Here is a 24,121-nt window from a genome sequence, read left to right on the forward strand (position 1 = left end):
CACATCATAATTAGATCCACAAAGATTTATTAGAAAAACTAACTAAAGTTTGACTTGTTACCCACCTATATCCAAGAGTTTTTTTTTTTTTTTTGAGAATATATATCTAAGAGCTTAGTTGTTCAAATGGAAAGTGTACGGACAAATTGATATATATATATATATATATGTTAAAGTTTCTGAATGTGATATTTGTAAAAATAAATAAATCAATCAAAATCAAAACTCTTGCAACTCAAGAGCACTTTTGTGTTTTCAACAAAAACATTTAGAGTTTAAATCTTCCTCCTTTTAACTATCAAGTAACCACATAAAAAACTCTTCTTCCTTTTTTTTTTGGTAAAATAACTCCAAAAAAAAAAATTTGTAAAATTATTCACTTTTTTTTTTTTGAAAGATAAAATTATTCACTTAATTTCTTAAAATTTCCTTTAATTTTTATTTATTGCCGAACAGCTTTTTCTTTAGGATCATTTAATTTTTCTTTCTAATTCCTGCTCCTTTGCTATAACCTGTCACAATTTTTAAGTTCGAGTAACGTTATAAAGTATAAACACAATAATTTTTATAGTATTTTTGGCAATATCTTATTATGATTTGATAGCTACAATGGTGGGTTCCAGTTAGATCAACCGGTAAAGTCTCTAATGGTTGTATTAGAGATTTGGGATTCAATTCCCGCCTACACCAAAAACTGATTGGTGTCTTGGTCTGATAATAAAGAGCTATCATCAGGAACGGACGCCATAAGTTAAAACTCTCTAAAAAAAAAAAAAGCTACAATGGAGGATTTGAATCCTGAAGATTTAAGTTAACACATTTTTAACTTTTATTAATTCTCACCTAGTCTATTAGTGACATCATTCTATTATAATCTCATGTTAATAACTTATCACTTCAATTATTGTAAAATTTTCTGTGAAATATTTTTGGTAAATGTTCTTGTAAACATAGACGTTAGGACTTGGGATTTTAGAGGGGACACCCTGCACAGTAACTTTCTTCAAAATCCAGTTCTTAATTAACACAGATCTCCTAAATTTTTTTCAATCAATAATTATGTCAAAACACATGTTTTTCTCAGTATTCTTTTCTCTCTCAGCTTCTGCTAACTCTAATGGAAACTCACCTGTAAAATAAAGACTTGACCAATTGATAAACAACAAAAAGAAAAGAAAGTTTTTTGGTTATCTCATTCCATTTTTCTTGAACAAGCTACCAAACCCAGTTGAATTATCCCTTCCGAGAGCAAATTCAACCCACGGCTTTTCTTGATCTCAACTTGCATAAGTTTGGGGGAATACCATATTACCAGTGTTTTTTGCTGTAATGTTCCTACATATTTCCATGCAAAAAAGTCAAACTTTGCCAACATAACTTTTTTTTTTCATTAATTTGCGGTGTATTTAATTATTTATAAGGCTTTTATACTCAATCTTTATACCCAATGCTTTCCTTTCCTTCTCCACAACTCTACGCGGCCTCTCATTCAATTCATTGATACGTACTAATAGTGATATGGTGGTGGTGTGAATTTGAGGTTTAGCTTTAGCTTGATTTGCTGAAGAAGAAAAAGATTTCCGCTTATTTGGTTGGTTTCATTAACGTTATGAACAAGATAGTGAGTATGACTTCCCATTGTATAATCTGCTTGTTTGTTTATTACCCAAAAAAAAAAAAAAAATCTGTTTGTTTGTTTGTTATATTTTTAAGTCTATAATTGCATCTTGGTTTGTTGGACTTTCCCTAGAGGATGATCTTGTTCTAGGGAATTGGGTTTGACAAAGTTAAATACATGTAAATTATACTCTTACAATGTTTTCGTTTACATGATTTATGGGGATTTTTTTTTCCGCTTACATGATTTATGGGGATTTGGGTTTTAGAGTAGTGGAAAAGAAGTAGATTATGGAATGTATATATAAAAAAAAATTTAGAAGTTTTTGTGAAATTTATAAAGTTAAAATGTGGGGTGGTGCCAAAAACGCAGGGTTAGCCCTTTTGTGCGGCAACAAAGCCGGCTTTTTAATGGTGTCTTGAGGTTGAAATGTATGAGCAAGAAGTGAGTGTAACGCGTTAATAACATTTTCTCAAATATTAAAACTCACAACTCTTTATTATAAGCGTTTAGCCCATGTGACCTTCGATGCCACTTCTCATGGGGTGCCATGCTTCCCCTAGACCTTTTTGTTAAACTTTTCAACTTTATGCATATAAAGCCATTGGATCCATTGCTCTTCAAAAACTCACTAATGCCACTACCAACTTCTTATTCACAACCCCATTTGGTCTCTTCTCTTCCAATTTCATAAGGTGGAGTCAAACTCTTGGAGATATCAGTCATAATTTGATTGATATATATATATATATATATATATAGATTTCTCTCTTCACAACCATGTATGACTGCTTTTGCTGATCGGGGTTGTCGGTTTTTGGTCAGTGTCAGCTTCAACTGCTACACAAATTTTTATGTTTCAGTTCAGGTTCTGTGTTCTGTGTTTGGCTGTTTCTGACTGAGATATATTTGCTTTGCATTTGTAGGTCTGCCAATCTCTCTAATCTTGTTTAATTATGGGTTTCTTTCGAAGTCAGTCGTCGAGAAGTGGGGATTACTTGGAAGGAATGCTTAGTGATTACGTTGGTGGAAAGACCAAGTTGAAAGCTCAAAAGAGCACATCAGCTCGACTTGTCACAGCGCTTACTTGCCTCCAATTTGCCTTTGCAGTGTATGCAACATTCCTATTGTATTACATGAGTCCTACAATAGATTTGCGGACCAAACCAGACTTTACGTGGGCTACACGAATCGCTCAACAATGGAAGCAATTCATAATCACACCCCATGTTCTTAGGCACTACCAGGAACCCTCTTCTCTCATTGGATCCGAAATCCAGCCAATTACTCCATCTTTAGTATGTGAGCATGAGAAAATAGATTTCATGCAGAAGAAGTCTAATGACGCCCAGATGATCAAGTTTAAAACAGAGCTTTACAATGAGGTATTGGACTTCCAAAGCAAAAACTTTGGTACTGAAACTCTGGCTCAGCTATTGGCAATGAAGTCCAAGTGGGACTTGCGAGGTCCAAACAAGCCAAAAGTCACAGTGATATTAAACCATTTCAAAAGGAAAACTCTCTGTGCCCAGCTTGATTCATTGCTTGAACAGACCCTTCCTTTCCACCACGTTTGGGTACTTTCATTTGGGAGCCCAAATGAGCTCTCTTTGAAAAGAATTGTAGATAGCTATAATGATTCAAGAATAAGCTTCATAAGTTCAAGCTATGATTTCAAGTACTATGGGAGGTTCCAAATGGCTTTACAAACGGAAGCAGATCTTGTATATATCCTTGATGATGACATGATTCCTGGTAGGAAAATGTTACAGATTTTGTCACATGTAGCTGGGACTGACAAGTATAAGAATGCGGTTTTGGGCAGTATAGGACGGATTTTGCCATTTAGGCAGAAGGATTTTACGTTTCCAAGCTATCGAAAATTTAGGTCTAAGGAGGCAGGACTTTATTTGCCTGACCCTGCTTATGATATCACAATTGATAAAATTGTGCAGGTGGATTTTCTTTCCAGCTCTTGGTTCTTGTCTGCAGAGCTTGTCAAGACACTTTTCATCGAGACACCCTTCACCTTTGCAACTGGCGAAGATCTGCACCTTAGGTATGTATATGATCATTGAAATCTTTCAATATGTTTGGTTTTTTTTCACATTTGAATAGAAAGTGCAAGTTTATATTATATAAATTTAGGTTATATTACTAATTGGTATCCTCAACTACTGTTTATGTCAATATCATTCTCTAAATTTTCAAGATCAAGATAATTTTATCCTTGAGTTTCCTTTTGATTAAAATGTTGGCGGAATCATTTGAAAGTTGCCTTAATAAAAATAGTTATAAATGTGTTTAAAAGTTAAGGAATGAAATTGAAATAATTATTAATTAAGGGACTAAATTGAACTTTATCCAATAATTAAATATAAAAGATCAAATTAATAATTTAACCTATATTTATAAATAAGTTTTTGAAACCAAATCATCACTAGTGGAAATATGACATGATTAGTGCTAGCTAGGAAGAGTTTTTTTTTTTTTTTTTGGTAAATATTCTAGGAAGAGTCAATAGACTGTAAGTCTCTACCAATGGATTGTTAATGGATTTACCAAACTTAGTAGTTTAAGTATTTATAAAGGAATACTGTTTCTGATCTCATTTCTCTAATATCAATAAGGTCATAACAGATTAGAATTTATATTGGGCTGCTCACCTGTGCAATAATATATGTACATATTAGTCATCATCTGAAGAAATAATTGGGACCATCAAACCAATTTTGTGAGTCTCAAGGCTCAACTAGTTGATTATCATGTCTAGGGATTAATAATATACAAGGCCATTTATCACGTTAGATCGATTATACTCTTTTATATGATCTTGACTAGGCCACAGGCCACTAACTTGATTTAGGTATATAAAGTTGACAATCGACTCAGGAAGCATTTGAAATTTTGAAGTACTATTATTGGAAGTAGTCCAATTTTTATTTTATGCACTTAGTATTGTATTATAGATAGGAATCTTCGTACCTATACCTTCTTTCATTAATAACATGGTCAACTTCTCTGTTTTAACATTATTATAGTACAGGAATAGAAAAAGAAACTCAGAAAATATAGTCCATTTTTAAGATGAGTATTCTCTAGAATCTTTACCCTGCCACCTTTGCTAATATTTATCTATCTACTAATTTGTCTCATCTAGATTTTTTTTCTTAATTTAAAAAAAATTAGGGTCTAGATGAGACACGAAATGCTCAATTTGCTGGATGAAGCAAAAACTTTATTAGAAATCTCAGTTTCCTTTTTGAGATTCTCTGAAGCACTAGCTCAATATTATTAAAGTTGGTTTGGTACTGGTATGAAGTCCAGGGCTATACCTGTATACCAGAGTGCACCATGTACTGATATAGTGCAATGTACACTAATAAAGGTTGTTACCATTGAATTTAGAGGTGAGGCCTATCTTGTTTTAACCTGATATTATAACAGTATAAAACATAGTTAATCTACATAGTTATACTAAAGCTTGAACATAATTCAGTAGAAGAAAACAATAGAATGAAATTTATATATGGCTGTCAAATTTTGAGTCATTATTCATGTAATGCACGTCCCTTTGAATACTACTCTTGAAAATCATGAAAATTGTCCATAGTGCTACACTATATTGTACCTTGTCCATGTTGTCATCTTGAAAATTGTCATATTTCCATGGCTTTCAAAATATTGTGACAGCATTTAGGACCATTCACATGTTCTACTGGTGTTTCTATTATGTGAATGAGCTTCTAAAATTCAAAATTTCCCACAAAAACATGCAGTTATCAACTTCAGAAGTACAGAAACGCTGGTTCGTTTGTTCTTCCAGTTGACCCAAAGGACAAGGAAACATGGGGTGATAGTGAACATAGACTTGCCTATGTGTCTGAAACCACTGTAATCTTCAAAGACATTGTTCAAGTTCGGGATGATCAATGGTGGAAAGCACTCTCTACTGGTTATATCACTCAATGGGCTGCAATGCATCCTCAAAAAATCGATGCACTTTTCTATGCCCACTCAGTTGATGAGGTTAAAGTGCTCGCGCCCCTTCTTGAAAAGTTCAGGTCCACTGTTGGCAAAAAGGCCTACATTGCTGTCTCTGGAGGCGATTTCTGCCCTTGTGAGGATGCTACAACTGCTCTCAAGTGGCCTAAGTTAGTATGCAAAGAGAGAAGGTTTAAGATATTTGATCTGGCAATAGGATCTCTATCAGGAATATCGAATTCGGAGGTGCCAGTGGTACAAGCATTGTACTCCAGCATGAAAGGTTTGATCAAAATTCACAATCCCAGCGTGGTGATCACAGTGGCTGACATTGATCCTCATGTGAGGAAGGCTTTAAAGATGGCAACAGAAACAAATTCCAATGGCACAACACTGGTTCTTTTACCAAGACCCTCCATATCAAAGGTTCTTTGGATGGCTGATCTACGATCAACTGCATTGCCAAGTAAGAATGCTAGCTTTCTGTTCTTCATTGCTATTTTCAATTGTGGTAACTGAACCCCAGAATAAACATAAAATAGTCTAAACTTAGCCCTCAAAAGCATGAATACAAGTTGATCTTTATAGTACTTGAGTCCTCTAATTTGGTGAACTTTTGAGAGTAAAGGAATTTATCAAGTTCTTAAACATGGATTCCCTCTACCTATATGATAACAAAGCATGAAACTTTCCCTTGTTAGAATTGAAAGAAGACGCACGTATCTCTAGGACCAACTTTCACATTGTAAACTATATCTTCATAACCAAAATAGTTATTAGTCATGGTTGTGCTTGCTACTAGAGTTAAGAAAAGGAGAGTCGTCTTTTTGCTTTCATCCTCACATAACGTGTTTTTTTTTTTTTTTTTGGATAGGTATATAACGTGTATATTAATTACATGAAGAATTAATCATATCAAACAGGACCAACTAAGTTGTTTTTTAGTGGAGTTGTAGTGTGCCTTTGTGTTAGATCCCATTTTCCTCTCCTTTGTGTGTGTGTGTGTTTGTTTCTCAAAAAAAAAACTTAGCTGTTTGGGTCATGTCCATTAATGTGCAACCCAATTGGCCAAGTTTGGCCAAATTCCAACTAGAATATTCAATTTCTATGTTACACATGTACAAGTGTTGATACGGTTGTCAAACCTGGCGAGGCACTAGTGTCCAATTTAGTATTATCTAAGTTAGAATTATTATGAATTTTACGTAAGTTTTACAAATTTATGTTTCACCAATCATAAAAAAAAATAAAAATAAAAATAAAAATGTATATAACTCTATTGATTCTGTTTTTCTGTTAGTCAATCATCTAAGCAATCAATTGGTGAAATGCAGATTGGAACAAGATGCGGGTTTCTGTTAACATTATCACCCAAAACCGTGTTCGTTCATTAACAAGGCTTCTCAAATCTCTCAGCAATGCCTACTATCTTGGGGATGAGATCCCTATCAGCTTCAACATGGACAGTAAAGTGGATGAGGCAACAATTAAACTTGTAAACTCATTCGAGTGGCCTCATGGCCCCAAAACCCTCAGAAGAAGAATCATTCAAGGAGGACTCATTCGAGCAGTCAGTGAGAGTTGGTACCCATCATCAGATGATGATTTTGGCCTCCTACTTGAAGACGATATCGAAGTCTCCCCTTACTACTATCTATGGATCAAATATGCCCTCTTAGCATACCACTATGACCCTCAAGTGTCTCTTCCAGAGCTCACCTCTCTCTCCCTTTACACGCCTAGGCTTGTTGAGGTAGTGAAAGAAAGGCCTAAATGGAATCCAACAGAGTTTTTCAAGCACGTACATCCAAACACACCTTATCTCCACCAGTTACCTTGTAGTTGGGGTGCAGTTTTCTTTCCCAAGCTTTGGAGAGAGTTCTATGTGTACATGAACATGAGGTTCACTGAGGATGCAAAGTCAAACCCAGTTCAAATTCCAAAGTCTAGAACAAATGGGTGGCAAGCTTCATGGAAAAAGTTTCTCATTGACATGATGTACCTTAGAGGCTATGTAAGCCTTTATCCAAACTTTCCAAAGCAATCAAGCTTCTCAACTAACCATATGGAACCAGGGGCTCATATTAGAGCAAAAGACAACGTTGTTAAGCATGACAAGACAGACTTTGAGGTTCCATTGTTAAAGGACGATTTTCGGACATTGTTACCAGGTGGCAAATTGCCTCCAGCTTCAAGGTTGCCATCATTGAACCTCTTCAACCAGCCAGTTTCTCTAAAGGGACTCAAGGCAGCTGGGGCCAAGTTGGGCCAAGATGTACTTAGATGTAACAATGTCTCAGAGATAGTAGCTGTTGATCACATAACAGGTCTGCCAATGCGCTGTGCAAAATTCTGATTTTTTTTTAATTTCTTTGTTATCAATTTATTCTTTCTTTGTTCTCTTATAAGAAATAATTCTGGGAATATATTTTTCTTAAACTTCAAGGGGGGAGGGGATACTGATTGGTGAGGAATCCAAATTATTTTACTCTTTGTAATGCAGCCAAAAGTGGCTTGCTCAATCTCTTAGTAAAAAGCTCCTTATACAACTCTTTGTGTCTCTGTGTTTGTGTGTCTTTGTTCCTTTCCTAAATGAAATCAACGTTTGTAATTAAATTCTTCTCTATTTGTCAATATCACACGAATCAGTTCTGTTTTTTGATATGCCACCACTAGAAGTAATTCGCAAAATGCTGCAAGTATCAAGGAATTCAATCTTTTCAAGAGGAAATTAATGTATGTTAACTTGAATCCAAGTTCATATTAAATAAACATAATGCTTAAAGATATGAGATATGTAAAAGAGTTCTTAATTTTATTAGTGTGGGTGTGTTATGACGTTCAACCGCTCACTACATGATGTTTAACATTAAGCAAGGCATTTTGTAGAAGTCTTGAAAATATTGTACGGGGTATTTAATAGTATTCTCCTAGAGTCTTGATATTTTTTGGAATTCTCAACGAAGATATTTTAGAAACTAAATTTTTCCTCTCCCAACTATCAAATTATAAAAAATATAAACAATAAAATCATTCAATAGTAAAACCTAAGGGTTTAAGCGTAACTCTTGACACACAGCGGTGAAACTCAAGCTCTTAGTGGCAACCTCAGACACTTGACAATGCATCCAAATATCCAAGCACTCAACAGTAAGATTAGGCACACATAGTGGTCACCCAAGTACCAGCGATAAGCTTAGGCACTTAGTAGTAACCCAAGTACTAAAAACAAACCTGGGTGCTCTGTTTTGTTGAGGGAACATGAAGGGCCACTATAAAAATGTTCGAAGGAATCGAACATGAAGGATCAAAATAATAATTTTGAAGCATAAATGGACAAAATAAAAACAACTCCAAACTTTATAGAGTCAAAAATATGTACTTTAGTTATATATTTATTACATTAAATTAGGGCTTTTCGATTCCTTAATGGTTTAACCAAATTGATTAATATAATATGTAATTGTCGCATCAATTCAATTAGTATTTTGTCAAATGTGTAATATCTCATGTACCATTTCGTTTCAGTAATAATTTGACCAAATTTATTAATATAATATGTGATTGTCACATCTAACTTGTACCACCAAGGCCTTGATTGAGCTATCATCGTAGGCACAATACATTCGTTTAGTTTTGTAATATCACGTATACCATCTAGGCTATCATCATGGGCACAACACATTTGTTGAAACCCCACTACTCAAACCACCCTACTTCCATCAAGTATCATGCGAAGCGATACGACTACTCTTGCCACCAAGCCACACTCTCACAATGGTGTCTTTGCACTCCATTTTCACATTTAATGGAGTATATGGGTGATATTTCTCAGGCCAAAATTTTAATATCTTATATAATATATGCATTCAATTTTGTACCAAGTGTCATTCCAATTGTCCTATCAAAAAAAAAAAAATGTCCTATTACTTGATACCAAGTGTCTATCTATATATAACTTTGACAACAACGAAAACAAAATCAAACCAAAAGGAGAAAATATATTTAAGAACAAATTCAACTAATAAATTTTTTTTTTTTTTTTGAAATGTGCTTCGAATACAATTGAAATTAATTCTTAAAATATTATAAAATGTAATTAGTAATAATTTTTATAAAATATTTTATAAACAACTATTATACATACATAAGCTATTGGAAAAAAAATACTTTTTAATTAAAACAAAAATTCTAAGACCACATAATAACCACAACTCTTGCTACAACTATTCATGTGCCAAGTTGTCAATGGCAATAAAATAGTTATAGGTCCATCTGAATCTGACATACAATCAATTACAATCTACCACGTAAAATAATTATAATAAAAATTATAATTTTTTTATGTGATACTAGAATTAGTATTATTAAAATGAACATATGCCTTAGGGTAATACTATTAAAAGGAGTGGGTTGGATTAATTACCCAAAGTCTCTTGTTTGGACTTGGGTACGTAGCAGCCCAAAGTCAAAAGCGTGACAAGAGCAAGAGCAAAGGCCTTGTCAACTTTGTCATCCGAGCAAATTCAAACCAATAGTCCGGGCAATTCGGTAACAATAAAAGCCCCTTGATCAGTTTCTCTCTACCCACAATAGAAATAAAACAAACAACCGATAACTCAGGCCTTGTTTGTTTGGTACATCCAATCAAACACATATTTTCAGTTTTTAAACAATAGTATACGTATTTCTACACACTTTTTTACCTACACATATTTTCACATATATTTTCAAATATATATTTTCAATTTTTTTAAATGCATATACCAACAGTATTCGGTATCATGTGTATTAGATGTTGTACATCATCTCTATCAAATTAAATAATAAAATTAATATTAAAAAAAAAAAAAACACACTGTCTCTCTTGCTTCAAAACCAAAATCCCTCTTTTTTTCTCTGTTCCTAATAAATCCTAATAGTCTTTTATTTATTTAATTATTTATAAATTTGCAGGTTTTACAAGTCAATATAACTGACAGAGAAACAGTGCAATAAAAATGAGAGTAGGTTAGAAATGGGGGAGTGATTGTAGTGCAGCATTAATTCCAAATTCCCAAAAATCCCACATTCGAAACTGTCACTCAGGTCCCATTCCGTTTTTCTGTTCGCCCATTCTGTTATAAATTGCGAACCAAGAAAAGAATGTAATTATTTTGCTTCAGCTCTTCACAATTCGAAATTTGGAATGTGATCTAAGTCCCTATTGAGTTTTCAAAAACAGTTTCCATAGTACATATATATTCAATGGGCAACTTACACCGTAGGTATGATCTCCTATTCTTCGTCTTCAATTCCTATTTTGATTTGAATTTTGGATTAAAAAATAGTGTTTTCGTTGTTTTGTTTAGGAAACCAAACGATAGAGCTAGGCAAATAGTCACGACGATTATTGGAATCGTCATTGGTTTTTTTATAGGCATATCGATTCCTTCTGCTTCATTGAACAAGGTATGTGAATCAATTTCTTTCCTTTCTTATTATTGAATTGCATTAATATATATATTTTAAATTTTGAATTTTGAATTTTTCGCAGATTAATATACCTTCAAACATTATAACATCGCTTGATGTAGCCATCACTGACATTCATGGATCCACATCCACATCCCCTAAAACCGAATCGCTTGAAAATGTCGGATCCACCACGGTTCCTAAGGTGATTTTTTTTTTTTTTATATGCGGTTTCGGCTTTTTCAATGTATGGATTTTGGTTCCAAAATTGTTGGTTTTTGTTTGCCTCTTGTTGTTTGATATTGTTTTCAATGCGGTTCGTCGAGTATTTTACAGCATGTATTGTATTGCCACCAATTGAGGATGAGCTTTTTGTCTCTCATTTAAGGAATATGTTGTTCAAGTAATAGTTTACTGACAAACTACTCTGACTTTGATGTCGCTTAGCGATACTTTGTAGTTTACAGTGAATGTAGAAATGAAAATGCTGATGTTGGGAGCAGAATTTTATGATTCTTGATTTCCTTGATTTTAGTTGTAACAGAAATTCACTGAAAGTAATATGATGAAAGCAAAAAAAAAAAAAAAAAATGATAATTGTCTGGAGATGTAATGTTTGTTAATTAGTACCCTAGTTGAAGGATCAACTTAGTTGCGTGTTTCGTGGAAAACTGATAATTGTCTGGTTTTTAGGATCTTTCGTGATCATTAAAATTGTTTAGGTGATAGTTAAACGTAAAATTCTTGTTGGTGAGTACTGATGGTATGAAAGTTTTGAAATGGACATCTCTTTAATGAAGAAACATTAACGAGGAATAGTGAGATCATCATAGTATTTTGGGCTAGCAGTAATTTCCTGATTGGTCTGGTTGTTCTTGTTGCATTAAGTACCAAAACTTCCTCTTAAATTAGAAGAATGAAAGAGTAATTACTAAGTGTAAGATACAATTTCGATTTTTGTTTGGATTTATTCAACCAATATAAGTAAATTAAATATATATAAAAAAAGGGCATAAATCCCATGTTCAAGATTGGCTTGACTTCTATGTATTCCTTCACAGTTGCTGGGTTTGCTAGGCTAATCAAAAGTAAATCTATATGGCCTTGTTTTCATTTAAACTGATAATTTGCTTGTGGTTTGTTTGTTTGCTCTCAGATACATGTTCCAACAAATCCTCGTGGTGCGGAGTCATTACCTCCAGGAATTGTCGTACCAGAATCTGATCTCTATCTACGCAGATTATGGGGTGATCCCAATGAGGTATAATGTTCAATGACTGTAAGAATAATAAGTAATCATTTATAGAAGCCCAAATGGAATGATGATATTCTAAGAGTAGGTAATAGCAGCATTATAGGTTTGTCACCTAGGTATGTACAATTGTGGCCCAAAACATTTTGTAATATACTGTTAGATGTTAATGGTTGTAAGATCCAATCTTAGTGTTGGTGAAGTGATGCAGGACAAATAGACTCTAGGAGGGTGGTTTTATTTGGATTACAAAACAAGAACAAGATAAAGGTATTGGACCTAGGAATTAGCACCTAGGGCTTGTTTGAAGTCAGCATCAAGTAGATAAAATAGAAAATATATAAAACCTAGGCATCGGCACCAAGCATGATAGAAATCAGGCCTTAAATTAGACTCCCAAATTACATCCTAGATGGAAATGAAATAAATTTCTAACTTAACAAGGAAAGAATTAACTTGTAATATATTACATTCAATGCAAAATAAAAGAGAATAATATATTTTTGTCCACGCCATAAAGTCAGTTGTTTTGGTTTTTTAAACATTTCCTCTTTTAAATAGGTCATAGCATTGCCCTTTGCACATGCATGCTGAATTGGATTTAGATGGTAGGTTGTGCTTTTGAAGGAGAGAGATAGGAAAAGAAGGTTTTGGGGGAGGAAGGGGGATAAGGACCTTTCTTGTCAAAAATTGCATGTGTGTATATATTTTTGAGCAGGAAGCCCATAGTGCCATAAATTTTCACATTTGAGCTTTTATTGACTGTGATGTGAACCAACTGCCTAATTTATGGGAATTTCATAAATTATGAAATCTGCAGGATCTGCAGAAAAAGCCAAAATACTTGGTAACTTTCACTGTTGGTATTGATCAGAGAAATAATATTAATGCAGCCATCAAAAAGGTCAAAAAAGCAGCCTTCCCTTTTTTTTTTTACTTGATTATTTTGATATTCAGGATTCTGACTGCTGAGGGGTTTTTTTTTTTTTTTTTTTTACTTTCTTGTAGTTTTCTGAGGATTTCATGATTATGCTTTTTCATTATGATGGTCACACAAGTGAATGGGATCAATTTGAGTGGTCCAAACGTGCAATCCACATAAGCGTAAGGAAACAAACAAAATGGTAAGTTTTTGTCACTTTTTCAGTTCCTACCTTTTTATCTACATTGAATAAGAGCTTCATAAATCCTTACACCCTGTAGTAAGCTTTGACTAGCAAGCTCTTGAACATCAAATTAGAGTTCTATTTATCTGCATTTTTTTGAAGAGTTTATAATTAGCTGAGACTTATGCCCGTGCAGGTGTTTGAATCTATAGTTTGTTCTCATAATCTTACTCTTTTATGTTTTGCAGGTGGTATGCAAAAAGGTTTTTGCATCCTAATGTTGTGTCAGCTTTTGAATATATCTTTATATGGGATGAAGATCTTGGAGTCGAACACTTCAATGGAGATAAGTAAGTTCTTATTTATCAGTTTTTTTCTTGCTCAAATCCACATGTTATATGTTTATTTATGTTTTCCTCCATGCTACTACTAGGTACATTGAGTTGGTTAAGAAACATGGTTTGGAAATCTCTCAACCTGGTCTTGAGCCCAATAATGGACTAACATGGGAAATGACAAAGAGAAGAGGTGACAGAGAAGTTCACATGTAAGCTCTCTCCCTCGCCCTAGTGACATTATTATAATGGTATTGCTGTTATGCATTGGAAATTGAAGTTAAAAGTTCTTCTTGTCTGCATTAATGAATAGGGATACAGAGGAGAAGCCAGGCTGGTGTAATGACCCACATTTGCCTCCTTGTGCTGCGTATGCTCTCTCTCTCTCTCTCTCTCTCTCTCTCTCTCTCTCTCTCTCTCTCTCTCTCTCTCTGAGTATGTCCATAAACACAATACAAAGTAATATTTTCTAGTCTTTGTATCAAATGCTTGTAGAATTGGTTGTAATTATGAATGCTATTTATTACCTGGCACTTTGGCTGTCATCTTGGACAAATTTACGCTTACCAAAAGAAAATTTTGAGCAATCTATGTGTAATTTGACTGTTTTATATAAATAATTTTATATTTTAATTAAGATATTTTGATTAGTTAAGTATCACATATGAGCACTCTATCTTTCCAAAGTTTTCAGAAGCTTTGCTTGAAACTTTTGAATATTTTGGTTTATAATAATGCAAGATTAACTATCATGCTTGGATAAGATGCCATTAGCATGGAGGATCATCTTTCTGTTTGGGATTCATGATAGATGATGTTTGATCAAGATGTCTGAAATAGTTATTACCACTGTCTAAGCCCTTGTTCAGTGTCACTACTGAGAGTGCATTTTTCAGGTGTTAGGCATGAGAATGCATTTTACTTTTTCTTTTTTTCTTTTTTTGTCTTGTTTCTTAACTCTACTTTGTAGTAGATTCTGAAAATTATTTTCTTTCTTATTCTTTTAAGCTAAATTGAGAATCCTCAAAACTAAGGATTTTGCATTCTAATTCTTGTTCTTGTTCTTGTTATAAATCAATCAGATGCATATACAGTCTGCATGAGGCATTACAACGGCTATTTATCTATCTCTTTTTTTGTTCTTCTCTTCTCTATTTTTTTTCCTTCCATTCTTACTTCCACATTAGAATCCCAAATATCAAAATAGAGAAGAATGGAAGGAAAATAGAGAAGAGAATAAATAGAGAAGAGAATCCTCAAAATATATTCTTCTTACTTCCACATTAGAACTTCCTCCTCCTCTTCTTCTTCTTTCCCTTCACCCAAATGTTGTCTTAAGAAGAATATATTTTGCTAGAATTCGTTATGTCAATTCATTGTGCCATTTTTTTTTTTTTTGCAAAGGTCTTAGTAAACACAATCTAAGGAGATCTGTTTTCTTTTCTTTTTTTTTTTAAATTCTGTGATTATTATTTCTTGTATTCTTTCAGGTTTGTGGAAATTATGGCCCCAGTATTTTCTCGAGAAGCTTGGCGATGTGTGTGGCATTTGATTCAGGCATGTTGTGTATCTAGAATTATGTAGCTAAGTTTTTTTTTGGGGGGGGTGCTTAAACAACTACATACATAATATTCTCTTCTGAGTGCTTTCAAATGTTTCATCTACCTTAATGAAACACTCTAATTTGTGCTTGTAGAATGATTTGGTGCATGGATGGGGATTGGATTTTGCTCTCAGAAGATGTGTAGAGGTCAGTGGCTCTTCCTTCTTTCCTTTTTTTTTTTTTTTTTTTGGTTTTGGTGCCCTGTAGGATTTGCTGCCCATTCAGATGCTATATTGATGGCCTGTTATCTTTCAACTACTTCTTTTTATCCTGCATATTTTTAAGGAAAGCCAGGTAGCCAAGAAAAGGGTTGTTGGTAACAGTACTGCAGAACCAGATTTTAAATTCTCCTCATTTGTAATGATCATCACTTTTTGTTGCCCTTCTCCCATATATCTATCAGAAAAAGGATCGAAGGAAAAGAAAATGCTTATATCAACACTTGAAAAGCAATTTTATGGATTTCAAAGCATAATATTTTTTTTTTCTTTATTGGTAATTACATGTGCACCCAATATGTCTTGAGCACACGCCCTCACCCTTCATTTTGCTCTTACAAGGGAAGGAGGCACCATTTGAGCTAGAGCTCATTGGCATTTCAAAGCATATTTTATATATAAATTTCTTGGGGGATTTCAAAATTTCACCATAATATGAGACAATGAGGTTTAGGTGCAATGATCATGTTGGCTCGCATTTGTGTGGATATTAAGTAATATGAAGATGCATGCCAAACCAATGGCATTCAGTATAAACAATTAAACAATCAAAGTACAAGCATGGCCTGTTTTATCAAATGGGATGACACACAGTTAAATCCTCTAATGGAAAGATCATTTAGGGACTCGTTAAAAATCTTTCTGTTAGTATGTGTGCTTAGCACTTTATGTCTTTTCATTATAAACATAATTCAGTAAGGACTACTGGACTAGTTTCTATGGATTCTGTAAAGTGACCAATCGAAAGGAAAATGTGGATCATGTAAAGTAGGGGTCCTTCCTATTTTTCAAATGAAATTGTGGTCTTTTGTTCAATGTGGAATCAGTCAGGTAGGTTTATAGAAGTTTCTTATGTTAGATTAGGTACACCTTTTCTTGGTGCATCCTAATCGGTTATGTTTTGTATTTGCAGCCTGCACATGAAAAAATTGGTGTGGTTGATTCACAGTGGATTGTTCATCAAGTAATACCTTCTCTAGGGAGCCAGGTTAGTCATCAATAAGTTCGCTAGAATTTTTTTCATTTGTGTTTAGTTGTGTGCATGATGCTTCTTAGGAGCTCTCTCTCCTTCTCTCTATCTCTGTGCCAGAATGAGGGTGAGTGCACGCATGTGCTTTTAAGTTTGTGCACAAATATGGAAGACAGTTTGATGTTTTTGGTGCCAAATATAATAGACTGAGGAAAATTTTTCATGAGGGAGCTTTAAATTTTGCTTATGAAATCATATTCTTATACTTTAAATTATCTGTTAACTTCAGGGGCAGTCCGAGGATGGGAAAGCTCCGTGGGAAGGGGTATGTGTATTTATCATTATTATGTACCGCATTGTTTTGAACTAAATATTGTACTTTATATAAAGCCCATTAGTCCATTACTTGTAGCTTCTTGTTTTTATCAGCTAAAACTGCCTTTAAATACCCAGTTTGATTTTCTTTCCTTTTTTTTTAATTATTATTTTGAGAAACCAATAATAAAAGTTTGTCAACCAGGTTTTAATTATTCTTGCCTGGTGGTTTCCTGTTGCAGGTGAGAGCTAGGTGTAAAAATGAGTGGGCTCAGTTCCAGTCTCGGCTCACCAATGCAGATAAGGCATATCTTGCTCAGTATGGGAAGGAGTAACTTTGACGAACACCGCCTTTCCATGTTCTTTTTTTGTTCTTCTTTTGTACATGTTTTTTTTTCTCTTTTTTATTTTTTGAGTTGCCTTGGGTGTTGTTTACGAGCTCAGTTCTTCTGTTCATGCGATTTTATTCTTTTTCTTTTTTTCTTTTTTTTTGGCTCAAGATGGTAGGCTCATTTTTCTGAAGCCCGGGATCTTCTGTATTTTATAGACAGCCGTAGTTATATAAGAGAATAAAAATTTACATTCTTTTCGTATATGGATCAACACAAAATATGATTATTTCTTCGGATTCTTCCTCCCTGATTTATCTTTTCCAATATGGCTTTGCCTTCTTTTTTCAGTAGTTTGTGGTATGTTAGGCTGTTAGGCAGTGCTGGTGGGTTCCTCTATTATAGATTTTATCAAACTTACATTTTGTACGAAATTTAGGAACCATTAGAGATCTTACAATAAGGTCTACACATATATAATGCCGCAATCTCAATGTGATTTTGATGGGTTTGCCCCTGATGTAGCGGGGACTAAAGTATGAAGCCACCATCAGAATTGTTGGTATAGTTTTGAAACGTCAATCATCTCAACTACCACATAATGCAGAGAGTTAAAAAGGTTCTATCTTGCACAACACAAGTCACAAAGGAATGATCCATTGAAATAAGCCATTAAAATTTTATAAATATTTGATCTCCTTTTTTTTTTCCCAAGTTCTAGGCTAGGCTTCTTATTCTAGCTTTTGGGTTAAGGTACTAATTACCAAATCACCAATTGAATTGTCATTGGTAAGAAACTCAACATTTTCATGACTAACAAGAGCATCAAATTTTTTAAAGAAAAAATAGACTTCTGGTCTTCTAGCCGGGTAAGAAATCGTTGTCAAAGGGGTTGGAGTTTGGACACTAATGCACTTTTAAATGTGTAGTCAAGGTCTATAATTATTTAGAAAAGCGGAGTGCATGCGTTATATAGCTTTTTTAAATAAAAAGGGACAGACAAAACCTTTCCATTTTTGCTTTCACCACTAAATTATTGGTGAAAGAAACATACCCATTTGGCATGTCGATTGGGGGATCGATTAGCCCGGGCTAAAGCAACAACGACCCCTGCAAAACAAAATACAAATACGGCAAGTTTAAAGAAACTTGAATTACCCATGGAGAAGAAGTATTCTTCTTCTTCATTTTCTTTGGATAAATTACATTAACTTTCTTTCAAATTTTGGATAATATATCTTTTTGTTTCCCCTTGCCAATGATTGGATTGCACTATGGAAGTAACTCTTCCATGTTTAATTTACCAAGTTAGTTAAAAAAATTTGAATTTCTGGTATCATTACTATGGTCCAATGTGTGGTCGATTACTGTTTGTCCTTATAACTGTTGCTCACATTGGCCTAGCTTATGCTATCATGAGGATATGCTCTGGACAAATTTTCCTCCATTGACGAAATTTCTACAACTCATTACACAACTATTCATAAAACCATTTATCTGTATTAAATCATATGACTCATTAAATCTGTTAAATAAGTCACATGATTATTAAATAAATCATGTGATTAAAAATACACGCATATAATTTTTTGTAAGTTGCCATGTAACTCTAAACTTATTTGAAAAACTGTCCATGTGGTATAAAGAAAAGTCTTATATTCACAATATTTTTACAACAAATTCTATTTAATAAGTTGTTACGGTTCTAATTTGAACTCACCACTAAAATTACTTTTTTGTCTACCAATAATAGTAATAACAACCTATCGCATAAGATTTGTTATAAAAGTGTTGTGAAAATGATATGGATATAACATTTCTCTACTGACTTAAGCTTTCTTTAAGAAGGATAAAAGAATGTAGTTTTCAAACAATTATATTGTACACATGGAACAAAGCCATGGCTTTTCATATTTCGTGTTTATTAACATGTTTTCTTTATGAAATTTGGTGCCGACTTTGAGCAAGCTTCAAGGAGCATTTTAATGTCCCATTAAAAAAATAACATTTTAATGTGAGAAGAGTTTTCTCCATTATTATGACTGGTGGGTGATTCTAAAAGAGGAGGGAAAAATAGAAAAAGAGAAAGAGAGGACAAGAAAATGGCTTTTTTCTTAATTAAGAGGAGTGAGACACAAGTTTGTTCACCAAACACTAATTGAGTTTGAGGGTGGCAAGCTTTTTGCTTGAATTGGGAGATACCTCCTTCATAAAAGAAATGCTCCCCTCACCTTCCTGGCTTGTGTGCTAAGTCTAATTTAATATTCCCTGAAAGCTATGGATGCAAACGTGCTGGTAGTAAAATTAGCTTTGAAATTTTGAGTACCCAATTGGACTAGAACACCCTTCTGTAAAACAAAAAACATAGAGACTTTTTTTTTTTGGGTACTAATATACTCCATAAAATTAAGGTGATGTACCATGACAATATGTGTTACCTTAATTCAACCAGAACCTTCCTATCATTTTGACTGAAGGTTAATTCACTTGCTATCAAAATGAAATTTTTGGAGGTAATGCCGCTATATAAGTTTGTTTTGAAATATTTTATAAGAAATTATCTTCATGACTAATGTATAATATTCATTATTTCAATTAAATTAATTCGTTGAAAAAGAGAGGAAATGTAAATTGTCAAGATTGTAATAATTAAGGATATGAATGTATCGTTTGAGTGAATTCAAAAATATTTAATTATTTCAATTAACTTAAGTGTACATTTTTTTTTATTTCTTAATTGCGTGTTATTAAATTTGCTTGTGTCTTTTGTTACAATTGATTGTTTCAATTGAAAAAACTTAGGTAAGATTGCTATATTTCAATTTGATTATTTCAAGTATAAATTTTAGAAGGGAAATACTAACAAATACCCTTAGGGTATTGTGGGGCCCAGCAATTCGTGGACCAGGCCCATTTGCCCTTAGAAAGTCCGAGGGCCCAATCCGAGGAGAACTGTGGCCCAAGCTCCATGACGCCGAGCACGGACCAATTTTTGGGAGGCAGCCGAGGACAGTCTAGTCCTCGGCAGGCCCATAATCCGCCCAGAATAAAGGGATAAATTCGTAAGGAAATCCAAAATACCTTGGGGCGATTACCCTAAATACCCTTCTGGATAAGGCCCAATGCCTGGCAGAACCGTACTCTACAGCTTTATCAAGTCATCCCCAACAATTCCGGGATTAGACTGATGGGACCAATGTCAGTATTTGTAAAGACTGACCCTACACGTGGACGAAGGACATCGAACGCACACTAGTATAAAAGAAGAAGTAAGTGAATCTAGCAAGAGGGAGAAAAAAGAAAGGAAAAAAGGAGACTTCATGAGGAAGATCGCCGGAACGATCCATGCACAGAACAGAGAAAGTCCTCCGTTGGACAGCCGAAAAGGACCACAAGGGTCCTCGGATCAAGTCCGAGGATCCCATTCTCAGAGGTGGCAGTATGGCGGGGCTTTAAACGTTTAGGCCCAGTCCATTTTCCACAGGGATCTTTCTGAAATCCAGATCGGACCATCCCCCCGTGACCAAGCCCAAGCTTTTCAAGCCCACTCTCTACAAATCGTATTGTGAGGGATCTCTCCCGCGTGAACCCGAAAATGTCACTGGGCCGCGCAGGAATCGTGTCCTTACAATTGGCGCCGTCTGTGGGAAAGCATGCGCGCTTGGCGCAGGTGGCGGTGGAGTCAACTCTCTACTAAGCAAAAATCCACGGAGCTTCCTCCGTCTCCTTTGACGTGCAGCTGTTGTTCCGACATAAACTTCTGCTAGGGGCTACTCCTTGCAGCGCCCATGGCGTAGGCAGCCCTAGGGGCTCTTGGCCTCAAGCCGGCTCTCCCCGCCCTGATCTAGGGGCTTACATCCGAAAAACAAACCAAACACAAAAAAAAAATAAATAAATAAATCTCGTAAGTTTTGGACAGAACCAAGGTCTTGTATGGTCCTCGGACTCAAACCTATGGGGAAACCAAGTACAAGAGATGAAAATCAAAAGTTTTGGACAGAACCAAGGCCTTGCATGGTCCACGGACTCAAGCCTATGGGGAAACCAAACGCACAAAAATAAATCTCGTAAGTTTTGGACAGAACCAAGGTCTTGCATGGTCCTCGGACTCAAACCTATGGGGAAACCAAGTACAAGAGATGAAAATCAAAAGTTTTGGACAGAACCAAGACCTTGCATGGTCCACGGACTCAAGCCTATGGGGAAACCAAACACAAAAAAAATAAATCTCGTAAGTTTTGGACAGAACCAAGGTCTTGCATGGTCCTCGGACTCAAACCTATGGGGAAACCAAGTACAAGAGATGAAAATCAAAAGTTTTGGACAGAACCAAGGCCTTGCATGGTCCACGGACTCAAGCCTGTGGGGAAACCAAACACAAAAAAAATAAATCTCGTAAGTTTTGGACAGAACCAAGGTCTTGCATGGTCCTCGGACTCAAACCTATGGGGAAACCAAGTACAAGAGATGAAAATCAAAAGTTTTGGACAGAACCAAGGCCTTGCATGGTCCACGGACTCAAGCCTGTGGGGAAACCAAACACAAAAAAAAATAAATCTCGTAAGTTTTGGACAGAACCAAGGTCTTGCATGGTCCTCGGACTCAAACCTATGGGGAAACCAAGTACAAGAGATGAAAATCAAAAGTTTTGGACAGAACCAAGGCCTTGCATGGTCCACGGACTCAAGCCTGTGGGGAAACCAAACACACAAAAATAAATCTCGTAAGTTTTGGACAGAACCAAGGTCTTGCATGGTCCTCGGACTCAAACCTATGGGGAAACCAAGTACAAGAGATGAAAATCAAAAGTTTTGGACAGAACCAAGGCCTTGCATGGTCCACGGACTCAAGCCTGTGGGGAAACCAAACACAAAAATAAATCTCGTAAGTTTTGGACAGAACCAAGGTCTTGCATGGTCCTCGGACTCAAACCTATGGGGAAACCAAGTACAAGAGATGAAAATCAAAAGTTTTGGACAGAACCAAGGCCTTGCATGGTCCACGGACTCAAGCCTGTGGGGAAACCAAACACAAAAAAATCTCGTAAGTTTTGGACAGAACCAAGGTCTGGTCCTCGGACTCAAACCTATGGGGAAACCAAGTACAAGAGATGAAAACCAAAAGTTTTGGACAGAACCAAGGCCTTGCATGGTCCACGGACTCAAGCCTGTGGGGAAACCTAAATCTCGTAAGTTTTGGACAGAACCAAGGTCTTGCATGGTCCTCGGACTCAAACCTATGGGGAAACCAAGTACAAGAGATGAAAACCAAAAGTTTTGGACAGAACCAAGGCCTTGCATGGTCCACGGACTCAAGCCTATGGGGAAACCAAACACAAAAAAAAATATAAATCTCGTAAGTTTTGGACAGAACCAAGGTCTTGCATGGTCCTCGGACTCAAACCTATGGGGAAACCAAGTACAAGAGATGAAAACGAAAAGTTTTGGACAGAACCAAGGCCTTGCATGGTCCACGGACTCAAGCCTGTGGGGAAACCAAGTACAAGAGATAAACATCACAAGTTTCGGACTCAAACCTATGAGAAAACCAACTACTCGTAAGGAAAAACTACATTACGTAGAATTTGGATTCATCTGAGGAAAGCTCCCCACTCGCCATTGGGACAGTTCCCAAACTGCGGGGATTCGCAAGTCTGCTCTTAGATCTGCAGCACCAAGGGAATCGATGCGACTTAGGGCAATACGTCACCTGAGAAACAATTTGAGTTCTTTACCCTCCGTCAACTCCTTGGACGGTACTCTCATACTTATCACAGAATATTCAATTGTTATTTTTGCTAGTTTCCTGAGTTGAACCTGCTATGAGTTATCGCCGTAAGGTTTGGTAGTGTTGGTACATTAGAACTGATTGGATTATGTTTCAAAACTTCCTGCTCTAAGTATCATTGAAGAAACAGACACAGAGAGCACACCCTTCCACAAAATAATGTTGCAAAAAGAGTAGTATTCAAAATAAGTAGGCAAAATTTCCTTTCTTATTAAAACAAAGAAACAGTACAGCATACAACAAAAAGCTGAAATCAACTTGTGATAAAACTTGCTACATGATAGAAAGGAAAGTTACAAGGAGGCAAGAGAAGGCCGAGGAGGTAGCACAGACGAGACGTGGGCTACTGCTTCGAGGCCTTGTCCCTTCCCCCATGCTTTCGCATGCCCATAGCTCCGGCAGCAAAGGAGCCCAACTTGAGCCTCACGCCGCAGTGGGGAGGATGCAGGTAGCACAGAGGAGAGGTTGGCTACTGCCTCAAGACCTCGTTTCATCCTCAACGCTTTCACGTGCCCGAAACTCAGGCAGCAAAAGAACCTGACCTCAGGCTAACACCATCTACAAAGAAGATGCAGGGAGCCGAAAGTTGGGAAGCCCCCGCAGAAATTTGCCGGCTGCAAGGTAGACAGTGCTGATGGTGGAAATTCCTTCTTCGGACATACCAAAAATCTGGCACGACCAGAACCTGCTTCGGATTTTGACTAAAAGCGTGGGAAACACCCTCACCCCTCTGTCATAAGGGAATATTTCTTTGAATCTATGCCTTCGTTGCCCGAATATCACTCTTCTGAGCTTGAGGAGAACGTGGCGCCTTTGCGGCGGAGAGAGTTTTTCTTCCCCGACCCTCGTCTCAAACATGACTTGCTACGGGAGGAAGCTGAAGGAGGAGACTAAGGAGCTGGTGCCTAGGCAAAGAAACTTGCTCTCTTATTTATTTGAGGAGATAGGGTGGTGGCATTTAATTAGCGCAGCTTCCCGAGGAACGCTACAGACAAAACGTCTCCAGCTCGACTTCCAACAAACCTCTGCAACGACAAGACTAAAGGAGCCTCGTCGAGGTGCACCTCGAACATCGGGACACCCAGAAGTACCGCGTGGCCAAAGATTATGGAAATATCTCATGATCAGTGGGCCTAGTAAATTCGCGGCC

General features: G+C 35.9%; 2 protein-coding genes across 2 annotated transcripts; both read left to right on the plus strand.

Annotated features, from left to right (window-relative positions):
• The first annotated feature begins 2,574 nt into the window (after nucleotides 1-2,574).
• Nucleotides 2,575-8,035, plus strand: LOC115953777. Its single transcript, XM_031071608.1, has 3 exons — nucleotides 2,575-3,677; nucleotides 5,398-6,068; nucleotides 6,937-8,035. Exons 1-3 carry the CDS (start codon nucleotides 2,575-2,577, stop codon nucleotides 7,956-7,958), a joined length of 2,796 nt encoding a protein of 931 aa, XP_030927468.1. The 3' UTR covers nucleotides 7,959-8,035.
• A 2,510-nt stretch (nucleotides 8,036-10,545) lies between these two features.
• Nucleotides 10,546-17,450, plus strand: LOC115983330. Its single transcript, XM_031105978.1, has 14 exons — nucleotides 10,546-10,869; nucleotides 10,954-11,053; nucleotides 11,139-11,261; nucleotides 12,213-12,317; nucleotides 13,129-13,212; nucleotides 13,317-13,432; nucleotides 13,663-13,764; nucleotides 13,848-13,961; nucleotides 14,063-14,119; nucleotides 15,240-15,306; nucleotides 15,446-15,499; nucleotides 16,484-16,558; nucleotides 16,830-16,865; nucleotides 17,098-17,450. Exons 1-14 carry the CDS (start codon nucleotides 10,850-10,852, stop codon nucleotides 17,188-17,190), a joined length of 1,146 nt encoding a protein of 381 aa, XP_030961838.1. The 5' UTR covers nucleotides 10,546-10,849; the 3' UTR covers nucleotides 17,191-17,450.
• Nucleotides 17,451-24,121: the final 6,671 nt, after the last annotated feature.

This window comes from Quercus lobata, chromosome 1 (assembly GCF_001633185.2).
Source record: "Quercus lobata isolate SW786 chromosome 1, ValleyOak3.0 Primary Assembly, whole genome shotgun sequence".
NCBI classification, from domain to species: Eukaryota; Viridiplantae; Streptophyta; class Magnoliopsida; order Fagales; family Fagaceae; genus Quercus; species Quercus lobata.

Coding starts and splice junctions, on each gene's coding strand:
- LOC115953777 (XM_031071608.1), top strand. CDS start 2,575: ATGGGTTTCTTTCGAAGTCAGTCGTCGAGAAGTGGGGATTACTTGGAA. Junction 3,678..5,397: donor GGCGAAGATCTGCACCTTAG/GTATGTATATGA, acceptor AAAAACATGCAG/TTATCAACTTCAGAAGTACA. Junction 6,069..6,936: donor ACGATCAACTGCATTGCCAA/GTAAGAATGCTA, acceptor GGTGAAATGCAG/ATTGGAACAAGATGCGGGTT.
- LOC115983330 (XM_031105978.1), top strand. CDS start 10,850: ATGGGCAACTTACACCGTAG. Junction 11,262..12,212: donor GATCCACCACGGTTCCTAAG/GTGATTTTTTTT, acceptor GTTTGCTCTCAG/ATACATGTTCCAACAAATCC. Junction 14,120..15,239: donor CATTTGCCTCCTTGTGCTGC/GTATGCTCTCTC, acceptor GTATTCTTTCAG/GTTTGTGGAAATTATGGCCC.